The following is a 12,441-nucleotide window of genomic DNA, read 5'->3' as shown; positions in this document are numbered from 1 at the left end:
GTAGCGTTAATACGGTATTAAGAAATTATTGGGGGGCTGTTTGAACTGGAGATGCTAGTGCAGTGATGTTTTGTTCTAGAGTTTCGAATGGCGATGATGTTTCATCCCCTCATTCCACGTTCAATGGTCGATGAGGTTTGGCAATCAGGGAATATAAAGCCTTGACCATTGATGTACTACTCTGGAAGTAGCCGTGAGCAGTTTCGATTTGATCATGATTTTTTTTTTTTTTGGTATCAGCATGTTTATTTCATTTTGAATGTAGCTTAGATGGTCTAGGACACTCTAGGCCAGTTGAAGCTTCAGCTGTGCACGCAAGGGACACCAGACTCCGCTGTCCTAGCTTCAGTCTAGGGTCTGCCAAAGTTGACGTCATTAAAAAGTTTTAAAAATTATTACCGGCCAATCCATCACCAAATAACAAGGGCACTTACAAAAAAATATGAGAAATAGTATCACAAAATATATCCTCCACAAATTGGACAAAAGGTTCAGCCTACTTTCTGAGCAATATTCAGTTATTCACCAATTACTAGCTAAGTTTCAAAAGCATTCTGTAGTTACACTAACTATTTGACCACAATCATAATATATTCTTGACCCAGTTAGAATCTACACAAAGAAAATTAAACACACCAGTAAGCAATTCACAGTGCAGACCAAAATATTGTCTCAGTAGAAAAACAGGTTAAAGTACTGTTTATCTGAAATAAAGCGGAACCCAGCATTTGCCAGATTGTGAACCATCAATGCAGTGGAAAACCTGGTGCAGCGCATTGCAGAATCTGCACCAAAGAGAGAAAGCACGTCGGTAACCAATTCGACGGTTCAGGCTGAAGCATTCCAGTCTCAATAGAAATCAAATATGTGCAACAAAATAGGCAGAAGTACTCTTTATCAAGAAATAGCTAGACACCCAACATTTACAACACAACATATTGAGAAACGTCAACAACAGACCAGTACAATGCAGAACCACCACTCTCGATTCGTAACATTAAGACACCATAGAAGGCATGGAGAACAGACTGTAAGCACCCCAACTCTGATCATTGCTCGGCAGCAATGTGGACGTTCTCTAGTGGCGCCATCTGTGGCTCTACTGGAGCCTTCTGTGGTTCCGGTGAAGTCGGCTGCTGCTGCTGTTCTGCATCCTGCTGCGGCTGTTCTGCGCTCGTGCCGGGTTCAGGGTGGAAGTTGATGGGGAACTTGGTGACACGGGGCTTGTCGGCCAAAATGTTTCTCTGCACCCTGTCAAGCAATAGCTTTGCTGGGGGCTCTTCTCTCAGCTGCTCCTCATCGTAATCGTTGTTCACATAATAACCCACCCTCATGAACTCCTGACCCACGTAGGAGCATGTCAATAGCAGCACGGTGACACCAATGATGTCTTGTTCGCGGATCTTTAAAGGGTCCGGTGGGTCAGCCTGGAATGGAAATGGAAAATTAATTTCTAGATGCATATTTAGTCTTTTAAACTATGAAGTTCTTTTTATAAGTAACAAAAGGCAAAATAGTGTGACGAATCAAGATTTGAATCTGTGCAAGGAATTCTAGGTTTACTGTCCATTATGAAGATATTGGACTTGACTGATCAATAAAGCACATCTGTTTTTACCTGGAAGACAAAACGGTAGGTCCCAACATTGACAGGTCCAACAAGCACGCTCTCAAGTTGCTGATCATAAGTTTCATCTTCAGCTGATCCAACATATGTGAGCTTCCATTCCAGATCTAATAGGTCACCCAACAAAATATCAACAATAGTTTAGCAAGTCAGTACCCTGAAGAATGAACATATAGCAATATTTGCCCCCACCCCCTAACATACAGAAATCAAAATCAGTTCAACTTAGATGAAAATCGCCCTTTGCAGCATGGAATAGAACATATCGTAAAGACCTTAATTCATATACAGTATTAGTGTGATGTATTCCAATACAGGACAACAAATTATGCTCTTCTATGTTGATTGGGAGCAAACTACTCGCCTATTGAAACGAAGGCAAATATCTCTGAAGTCTGAACTAAAGCACTGTTTCCTTGCTAATGATCCACAGTCCCACACTACTGAATGGGTTTTGGCAGAACCGAAACAGATCACAGGAGAGAAGTCCCAGTGGACAAGTAATGGTATAAAAACATGACTGCATACATTAGGGCAGATGTGATTTTGGTACAGCTACACTACTGCAGGCTGCTTCACTATTTTGGAAGGAACAGGGATGCATATAATTAAGGTGGCTAGGAAGGTAGCACCAATGAACTGCCTAGTCTGCTGACAAATTTATTAATAAACTGCTAGGATAATAGATTCAGTCCCACCTGTATCAGGAATTAAGTGAAGGATATGATAATTTGGTCATTGAGTGAGGATGGTAGTTTTGTTTTTGTTTTTGCCAATATTCGTTATTCACGTTTGCGCTATGTTTGTGCTTTCTTAACGAAAATTAGACGCTCAAGAGTGGGTAAAAGTACTCTAGAAAGACCATCTGACTATGTAAATGACAAGTTAACAGAAGAAAAACAAAATCCAAGTTCACTGCAATTTCAGCAAAAAAAAAAAGCAGAGCAATAGCTTCTGTCCTAGAACAAGGGGACAGCAGCTTCAGACTTGGCTCCACAAAATCATCTGCAATCGGTTCTCTTGGTCAGGGATCAATATCTATCTAGTACGGCTAATCCAGAGGAGTAAATTGGTCCACCCGGTTTATGAATCGGCCTCTGAATCCAAGACGAAGCAGCGAGCAGAGCATTTCCGTCACACAGGCAGGCCAGTCGTTTTTACCCAGTCGCAGCCGCAGAAATCGCCAAGATGCACTGTACGAGAGGAAGACTCGGGGGAAAACGCGTACTTCATGATATTCACAAACGTGCACGGCACACCAATCGCTGTTACCTCTGGAGGCGACAGAGCAGAGCAGAACCGAACCGAGCCGAACCGAAGGCCGCCGGCAAGGCTCGGCGGATTCGAGGACGGCGCCTCCTAAAACGAAACCCTAGCACGCCGCGGCCGCGCGCGAATCGGGGAGAGGGCGTACGGTGCAGAGAGGGGGGGAGAGGAGATGGGGGGGACGGGGGGCGCGGGACGTACCGTCGTCGAGGGGTACGAGGCACTCGTAGGAGATCTCGAACTGGAAGGGGTTGAGGAAGGCGGTGGGGTTGTCCAGCACCGCCACGTTGGTGATGTTCACCGCGCTCATCGCCGCCGCCGCCTTCCGCCGACCCGGCCGCGTCTGATATCAATCGATCGAGGAGTGGAGATCTTGCGGGTCCGGGCGGAGGGGGGATGGTGAATCAAGGCGGGGCCTTTTTGGAGGAGGGAGCGCGGCGGGGGCGGGAAATGGGGATTGGGGTTGGCGGGAGACGATTTCGAGAGCGGCGGCACGGGGAAGCAGAGCCCTCCGCTGAAATCCTGGCTACTGAACCAACCGGGCCGAGACGGCGGGCTCCCCTGCCCACCTACGTGCGGCTCGGAAACCCCTATTTGGTGTTCCTTTTTCCCTGTTTCTTTCCCTTTTTTATTTTTTACTTTTATTTCCTTTCCCTCTTCTTAGTTTTCTTTCATTCCTCAACAAATTCTCAGAAACTTAAAGAATATTTGCATTTTAAAAGAAATTGTTCGATTTTTTGGAAAATGTTCTATTTTCAAATTTTAATAAGAAATTCCAAAAAGTATAATTTCAACAAATTGTCCACTTTTTCTCTAAAAAATTCGGAAAATCAAAAACACTTAGAATTCCAAAAAATGCTCGCGTCTTTTCAATATTGTTCACAAATACAAAAAAAATCATGTTTCCAAAAATAAATTGCAAAATCAAAGTACATGGAATTGCACAAAAATGTTTGCTTTTTTGAAAAACTTGTTCATGTTTTCAAAAAAAAATTGCGTTTTCAAAAAACTGTTCATGATTTCGAAAAATGTTCTCATTTTCATTTTTTCGGGTGTAAGTATTTCATGTGTATTTAAAAAAGTATAATATGGGTGAAAAATAGAAATCAAAACATATTTTCAAAAAAATATTAATCATGTATTTGAAAAATGCTAAACATGTATAAAAAATGTTTATGTTAAGTCCAAAAATGTACAAATGTGTATGAAAAAATATAGACACGTATTGAAGAAAAAGTGACATCTAAACATATATTTGAAAAAATATATATTAATTATGTACTCCCCCCGTCCCAAAATAAGTGTCTCAAGGTTGAGACATTTAACAAGGTTGAGACACTTATTTTGAGACGGAGGGAGTATTCAAAAATGTTAAACATGTATAAAACAAATGTGCATGATGTATGCAAAAAATGTAGAACGTGTATGAAGAAAAGTAGACATTAAAACATATATTAAAGAAGATGTTAACCATGCTCAAAAAAAGAAGATATTAACCATGTATAACTAAAAATGTTAAGCGTGTAAAAAATCCATAGCATTAATTGTTGTGCGGTGGAACCTATAATAATGTGTCGTTCTTACTTGAACAAAAACATATTTATGATTATACCCTCTAGGCAAGCATCCACAAATACAAAGGAGTAATTAAGATGACATCTGACCATAGCATTGAACTTTAGGGTTCCAATAGCCCCTTATGCAACAGTTTATAAACTTGGGGATTGGTAATTTCTGTCACTCCAACCACCCATCATAGATAAACTAATCACATATAGCTCTTCTCTAGGCCCTTACGGTGAAGTGATATGTAGTCGATGTTCGCACATCACAACTAAAGAACACCACAACATAATATCAAAACATTGAACTTTGTTTAACTTTACATTATTATACTAGGTCTCCGTAGCCCAAAGTATCCTGGCATACTCGGGTTTTTAAAAAGTAGTAGGGTCCAACTCTAAAGTTACACCAACCAAAGATCCAACATAGGCCACATTCTGCTCATACCATTAATCAGTTAGAACATTCCTGACACGTAGCCAAACTTTGTTAAAGGAACATGATGCACCCACATCATTCATCCAATGGGACAAACGAACCACTACTTTTCTATATTTTCAATTCCATGTGATATCCTAAATATTAGGCACACTATACTTCCCTAAGATTGGGAATCTCAACCGAACTAAATGAAACTGATAGCCCTAGTAATGTACCTCCATCCAGAAACAAACAAACTTTAAACTCATGCTCAATAGCTCTAGAAGTAGCATTCCCCCACTAACAGTGATAACCACACTACTACATCGTCCTTTAACTTTTTTGAAGTACTATAGTCAGAGAAAAAAAAGAATCCTAGGCCAAGAGACCGTATCCCACAAACAACCCAATGCATGATTGTGTGACAAATCTGAGTAATACGACCAAGGTTACTACATTGCTTACCCCTAATAGGGTAATCAACATGTAAGTGTCCATGAACACCACAGTTCATGCAATGGTTGAACTTATCTTGAGAAGGAGCTTGAAGGTTCCTCTGCGACACCGGTTGCTTTGTTGCGGTTCAAGAATATGGACGCCGACATGAGCATCATTAATTCTAGTGCACTACTCTCCTTGAACCTCATAGGCCATCTTGCCGCATTGCTCGTTAATGGGTTCTGGACCAAAATTACCAGAATTTTGGTAAGATCCTTCGGGAGCTTCGTGGTACCAGTCATAATTGTGCCCCCGGGGCTGATCTAATTTACCTCTTCCCATCTGACACCCCCCGTTCTCACGTCAGCCATGCTAGAACCATACCTCACCTTGATCGTCCATTGATCTCGATTGCGTGGTGGAGTCTAGAGGTGGTGGAGTAGGAGACACATATATTTGGTTGCTTCTGCAATGGAACAAGGATCACTTGCAACCTTGCGTGGCCAAAACTCAAAGGTTTTAGTGGTAGGAGGAACGTAAGCCAAAGCTCGTGGCGTTTCCAATTCGGACAGTCTCCGTCATCTTGAATAGGCCACTCTATATGGCATTTCCTATTTAGCGCTGCAGGCGCCAGTTATAGCTGTTTCCGCAAACCGGCGCCTGCAGCCGCGTTAACTGGGTTTGGCCCATCTTTTCCTTCCCTTGCAAAAAAGGCGCGCTTCAATTGGGATTCGATCCTGCGACCTCACGGTCATTCGTCTCATGCATTAACCACCGCACTAACTCGTATTAGTTGCCTATAAACTACTGCTTCTTCACCTTTTCTTCTTACAACGATTCTTTTTTCCTAATTATTTTTCCTTTTTATTCGAAACGGTTTTGTTATGTTTTTTGTTCTTCTTTTCGGAACAGTTTTATATTCCTTTTGCTAATTTGAAAGAACTATTTTTCAAAATCGTTGAACTTTTTTTCAAAATCAGTGAACTTTCTTTCACAATCGATGAACTCTTTTTCAAGATCGATGAACTTTTTTCTAAATCGATGAACTCTTTTTCTAAATTGATGAACTCTTTTTCAAAACCGATGAACTTTTTTTCAAGATCGATGAACTTTTTTCTAAATCAAAGAACTTTTTTTCTAAATTGATGAACTCTTTTTTCAAAACCGATGAACTCTTTTCACAATCCATTATATTTTTTTTCAAAATGGATGAATTGTTTTTCAAAATCAATGAACTTTTTTCAAAATCGATGAACTTTTTTAAAAATGGATGAACTCTTTTTCAAAATCGATGAACTGTTTTTCAAAATTGATGAACTTTTTTTAAATTCGGTGAACTTATTTCAAAATTGATGAACTTATTTTAATTTTTGTGACCTCTTTTACAAATTTGATGATTTAAAAAAAGGATGAAGGTTTCCAAATCTGTGAACTTTTTTGAAATGTCGATTTTTTTCTTTTTTGTGATTTTTTTTGTTTTAAGTTTTCATTTTTTTTCTAAACTCAACGGTTGACCAGTCAGTCAACTGGTCAACCGCGACCGTACGAACAGCCCTCGAGGCTCTCGATCCAGCGAGGGATCAGGCGGGCGAGTTTAGCGAGCGACGGGCGTGGTCACCACATGGGCCGGCCCACGATTCGGCGGCTGTGAGCGCCAGCTGCCTTAGCTGGCGCCTGAAGCGCCAACTAGGAGCTCCCACTCTATATGCCCTAGGTGTGTCTCTTTAACTCTTTTGGCGGATGATTTTTTTTTGTGCGCCAAGATAAATGTAGATCTGTTTTTTTTTTTTTTTGAGAATCATGTAGTTCCAAATTTTGTTACAAAAACATGGCACCTTGCTTGGAACCAATTGTTTTTTTTTTGAGGATACTTGGAACCAATTGTTGATTGTATGGACTAGTAGCATTTTCAAATTTCGAAAACCTCTTTGAGGACTTGAGGTCTACTACATCGGCCTGGAGGCCGGGGCCCGCATGCTGACGGCCTGCGTCGAGATCCCCGCCAAGAAGGGCGTTCGCTTCGCCCCGCCCAACCTGGCTTTCGCAGTCATGCCCGCGCAGCAGTTCCTGGCCCGCCCCAGGTCCTATGCCCAGGCCCTCGACCGCGTCATGGCCGCCGTCTTGTCCATCAAGCTGCTGGAGGAGCACCTCCTCCCGCGCTGCGTCGAGTGCCTCGCCGGCGGCAAGACCCCCGGCTCCTCCTCGCCCGACAGCAGCCCCGACAGGGACGAGTGGACGACGACCCGGACCCGGTCGCCGCCGCCACCGAGGCCCTCGCCAAGGTCGACCTCTCCGACGACCCGGACGCCACCGCCACCGCCACCGCCAAGCCCGGCTCCAGCAAGCCCCGTCAGGCAGCCAGAGGCGGCGGCGGCGGCGACGTGAACAAGTCGCTCGACTACCTGTACCGCGCGTGCAGGATCGTGAGCCTCGCCGTTAAGCACATCGACGTCGCCGTCGCCGTCCTCTCCCGCTTCATGGAGGCATGGAGCCCAAGAGGCTCGCCAGCCTCGCCGAGTTCTTTGACGACCACGTCTACATCTCCGAGGTCTGTCCAAACTTGCTCTTTTTTGTTCTTCTTCCTCCTAGTCCTTGATGAAAATGATGAATGAATCCATGGATGGATCTGACGTACGGTCGAATCCATTTGTTCGCTTGCTGCAGGAGGGATTCTATCTAGCATCGGATTGACTGCTTCACCTCATCGATCAAGCCATGCTCTCCTTATCGGTCTTCTAATTTACCATCCAGATCGACCTGTGGTTTCAGTTCAATCTCTTCGTCAGATTTATCTGCTGCCATGCTCTTCTATTTGTGCTCAATTAATTCCTGGACGGCCGTGGCTATCTATCTTAGCTTCATCAAATCAATTTGGGGTAATCAATGTAGTATTATAATCATGTTGATCTGCATCTTATCTTATCTGTGGGACAAATGATCGAATCGGATGAGCTATATATCTTAATTAGATTCATGTAACGTACTAGCTCAGATGTCGTAGCTGCATCATGTTTGTGGTCGATGGAATCGAATCGCATTCGCATGACAAAATTAGGAATTTGGACGTGCTACTACTATGTGTTTTAGTAATCAAACGTCCTGTGATGTCATTTTTCTGTTCGGATCCTAGCAAGCTTGCATCCCCGGTTTGTGAATCGTGTTTTCTTCTATGTGGCGTAGCAACATTTAGTGTGTTTGGTAATCCGCCTACATGCTGGTTTATCTGCGACTGATCGACCATGCACATTTTGTTTGTTGCCCCTGTTTATCCAGAATATTTGGTGACCTTCTGCCTTATGTCATTATGTGTGGTGTCCTACTGCTTCTTTTGAATCATTCTATTGAAGATAGAAGTATATAGAATCAGCGTACATGATCTGGACCTTTTGATTCCAGTTGGATTGCTGATCGAAAACGAGCTCCTATCAGTCTCTTATAGTTGATCGATATATGATGCAACCTTTTGATTTGTGGGAGAGGGAAAGGGAGAGAGATGTGTGTGTGTGTGTGTGTGTGTGTGTGTGTGTTTGAGAGAGAGAGAGAGAGAGAGAGAGAGAGAGAGAGCTTTGGTGTGAAATATAGCAGAAGTGCATCATTACATGTTTGAAATTCAAAATGTGTGTTATGGAGGTGGAAGGAGGGATTGGGAGCCGGACCTGTTACTAATTGAGGTGGCGAACATGGACCGGGGTTGTGGAGATAGTTGGTGGAGAAAGAAGGAGAGGTTGAGTGATTTATTGATAAAAATGTAGATTGCATATGTGCACGAGAAATCTATAGGTATATGTTAACTCAGCTAAATCTTCGTATTGATTATATATTGCTTGTGCGGGATGGTTATGAGTTGAGAAATAATTTTTTATTGTACTTGCTAAAGTACCATGCAAATGGAGCTAACAACAACATTCGTGATCTTTGTTACAGGAATATCTTAAGTGCATCAAGTAGATTTTAGTTTATATTATATGTGGATCATTGCTCTTTATGTATACATCGTCAAATTACATTTGAGGTGAAGTGGATTTCAATTCTTTCCCAGTTGTTGTAGGCTATCTTTTCTATACATATGAAATATGATATACATTGTATGCGCAATCAGATAAAAATCTATATGTGTGAAATTTAATATGCAATGTATTCATAGATGTAATCAAAAAATTAAAATAAATCCCATGACATCGCACGGACGTTCTACTTGTCTAGGTAAAGAGGAAGTGTGTCTGAAAAATCTGAGAATGGTAACTGTTATGTGATTTTGGAAGAGGGAGTTGAGTGATAAAAGGAGTTTGATCTGCCTGTTATATTAGTTAGATATGTCAATCCATGTTTAGAAGAACAGATCCTTTTCAATTGGAGAATAAACATTGCGCGCCTATAAATAGGGCTCAGAAGAGAGATAAGGAATACACAGAATAAGGTAGCAGGCTAGCAGCAGCTTGTACACTTCTTTCAGTATGGGTGTGGAAACCCTAGCAGACAGTTCACAGCTAACAGCAATGGTCATTGTTTAGTACTCTTGAGGTTAAAAAAAACGTTTTTTTTGTCCTTTTGAAAAGGACTGGAGTACAGAAACCCTGGAGACTGTGATGACTATATGATTCAGTTCAAAATTCATATAGTTTTATGATCCCAGACTCCCAGTGCAAAGGAATTGACATTTTAGTTGCCATCTGTCTATGTAGTAGTGTGCTGTGAAACTTTAAGTTTGTATAGGATGCACTGAATTTAGCTGTTATCCGTTGTTGTCGCTAATACAGCTGCGATGCATATTCTGTATATTTTTTGCAAGTTTTTTTAAAAATTATTGTCATTGATAGAGCTGTGATGCATATATATATGTATGAATATCAATACCTGCAAGCTGTAGCTGCTGTACCATGGTTAGCAAGATGTAGCTTATGTATGCATGTCTTATTGTTTTCTCTTTATTGAGAAGTGACAGTGCCACATCGCAACCCTCTCCATTGACAGGTCCACTGCGCGCAGACATCTTGTACGCACAGCCGGCAAGTGCACGCCACAATCAGCCACCGGCCGCATCCGGCTGAACGTCGGCGGGCAGGTGTTGGAGACGACGGCCGACACTCTCACAGGCGCGGGCGAGGGAACCATGCTGGGCGCCATGTTGGAACCCTGCTGGAATGCTGGTGCCGCTGGCGGCGTGCCCGAGCACTTCATCGACCGCGACCCGGTTTGCTTCGCCTCGCTCCTCGACATGCTCCGCACGGGGGAGCTCCACGCCCCGGCCGGCGTCCCGGACCGGGTGCTCTTCCGAGAGGCGTCCTACTACCGCCCCGTCGTGCGGGTTTACAATTGGATGCTCGAGGAGCCCCTGCCGATCTGCCTGACGCCTACCGAGCCGGTCCGTGATGCAGCCTACCTCAGCGAGTCCACACTCCTCGTCGGGGGCGGTGGCTTGGCGGCTTTCTCCGGCCTCACCGGCGACCTGACTCAGCACTTCCGCTTAGCGCACGCCGGCGTGAAGAAGGCTCCACTGTTTAACGCGGGGGCACTTGTGGCCTTTGATCAGCAAACCAAGGTTTTTGCTAGCTGCAATTCCAGGGACAGCGGCTACTACGGCATCGGTGTCTGGGACTGCATCACCGGCGAGCATACAGACTCTTTTTTGAACCAGAATCTTGACTGCGCTCTGGGCACCGCCAGCAAGCTTCAGTGGCTGGCAAGCACCAATGCGCTAATGGTGATCAAGGCATGCTCACCGGAAGATTCTTGGTCGTCGTCTTCCATCACTTTGGTGGATTTCCGGGATATGAGCGTTGTTTGGTCATGTTGCAGCGGCACCCAGAACAAGGACCACAGGCGCGTTGCCGATGCCGTTGTGATGGAGGACGAGAGGTCGGTCTGCTTGATCAGCCAGAACCATGATCTCGGGTTCCTCGACATCTGTTGCGAGAGCTCTGGTCTGCAGCCTTGGCCGTGGACACCTCAGAGCAAGGTGACAGCCCCGACGTGCTATCCGAAGCTCGCCGTGCACAGCGGACTGCTCTTAGCGTCCAAGGATGACACCATCTCAGTGTATTGCGGCCCAAATCATGACCACCTGAGGCTGGCGTTGCGTGGGAGCCAAGGCGGTGGCGCCATTGCCGACTTCTCGGTTGGGGGCGACCGTCTCTTCGCGGTACATCATGAGGACAACGTGCTGGATGTCTGGGCGACCCTGCCGCGGCCACCTCCCATCGCCTAATATTTACTATCTATCGCCATTGATTCACATTCGTACTAGTCTACTGGGTTAGATAGTGAGCCTGCTGTCATGGTTGTTTGGCTGATTAGTGGTAGTCTGTGTGACTGACTTGTTTGTGCTTTGAATTATAAAAAAAGAAGACTTATTTGTGCTTTGGAGGTGTATTGTGCTTTCATGATGATTGTTGGGTGGCTAGTTGTGCTCTCTCAGAAGATGAAGTATGAAGGGTTTAATTTGAGTTCCAGTTTTATGTGCTTCAAGTTAGTTGCCTTGTTTCAACTTTAAGAAGAATGGATGTGTGCATTGTAAACCATGCAGAGGTTGGCGATTTCAGCCTCCTTTACAAAAAAAAAGCGTACGTTTTGTGTCACTCTGGTAAACTTTATTTGTTATGTCGCTTCAAACTTGCAAGACCACATCTCATAATGAAAACGACAAGAAATCATGCACCTGGTTAGTTGCTTAGATAACATGACGGGTGAATCAGACACTAGTTCTTGCTACTCCCTCCGTTAAGTTGTACCAAGTCTCCTCTGCTAGAACAAGTCCTGCCTCCTGTAAATCAGACACTTATTTTGGGACAGAGAGGGTATAACAGACGTAGTTATCTGCTATAACATGTCCTGCCTCCAACAGCAAGTCTGTTCACTTTGCCCAAAATCACGACCAAAAACCACTATCTTTCCCCCAAATTTTTTTCCAACCGGGCCTCGCCCCTTTCCATTAATTTCTTAACAGAAATACAGACTCTTTTTCCAACACCGTCCAAGCGGTAGCAAACCTAGAGAAAAACTTATTACAAACTATAAGGGGACAGGGAGACGAAGCGAGTCGGGGGCACTAACAGGAAACCTGGTACTAAGAGCTCGAAATCGGCACTCTAAGCTACAGGGCAGAAACCTGTTATCACCCATCTAAAGTT

The 12,441-nt window shown here is 43.9% G+C and overlaps 2 protein-coding genes and 1 pseudogene across 2 annotated transcripts; 2 read left to right on the top strand and 1 right to left on the bottom strand.

Annotated features, from left to right (window-relative positions):
* Positions 1-812: 812 nt before the first annotated feature.
* Positions 813-3,384, bottom strand: LOC123067087 (probable histone chaperone ASF1A). Its single transcript, XM_044490033.1, has 3 exons — positions 3,095-3,384; positions 1,619-1,734; positions 813-1,427 (listed from the first exon to the last, which is right to left on the bottom strand). Exons 1-3 carry the CDS (start codon positions 3,201-3,203, stop codon positions 1,050-1,052), a joined length of 603 nt encoding a protein of 200 aa, XP_044345968.1. The 5' UTR covers positions 3,204-3,384; the 3' UTR covers positions 813-1,049.
* A 2,083-nt stretch (positions 3,385-5,467) lies between these two features.
* On the top strand, positions 5,468-8,005 carry LOC123047590 (uncharacterized; annotated as a pseudogene).
* Positions 8,006-10,138: 2,133 nt separating this feature from the next.
* LOC123047508 (BTB/POZ domain-containing protein At2g24240-like) lies at positions 10,139-11,519 on the top strand. The gene is made up of 2 exons (XM_044471118.1): positions 10,139-10,194; positions 10,286-11,519. The coding sequence occupies exons 1-2, from the start codon at positions 10,139-10,141 to the stop codon at positions 11,517-11,519; spliced, it is 1,290 nt and encodes a 429-aa protein (XP_044327053.1).
* The last annotated feature ends 922 nt before the right edge of the window (positions 11,520-12,441 follow it).

The sequence above is a fragment of the Triticum aestivum genome, chromosome 1A (genome assembly GCF_018294505.1).
Source record: "Triticum aestivum cultivar Chinese Spring chromosome 1A, IWGSC CS RefSeq v2.1, whole genome shotgun sequence".
NCBI lineage: Eukaryota > Viridiplantae > Streptophyta > Magnoliopsida > Poales > Poaceae > Triticum > Triticum aestivum.
Note: the sequence above shows the minus strand (reverse complement) of the source record. Positions and strands in the feature narration are given on the sequence as shown.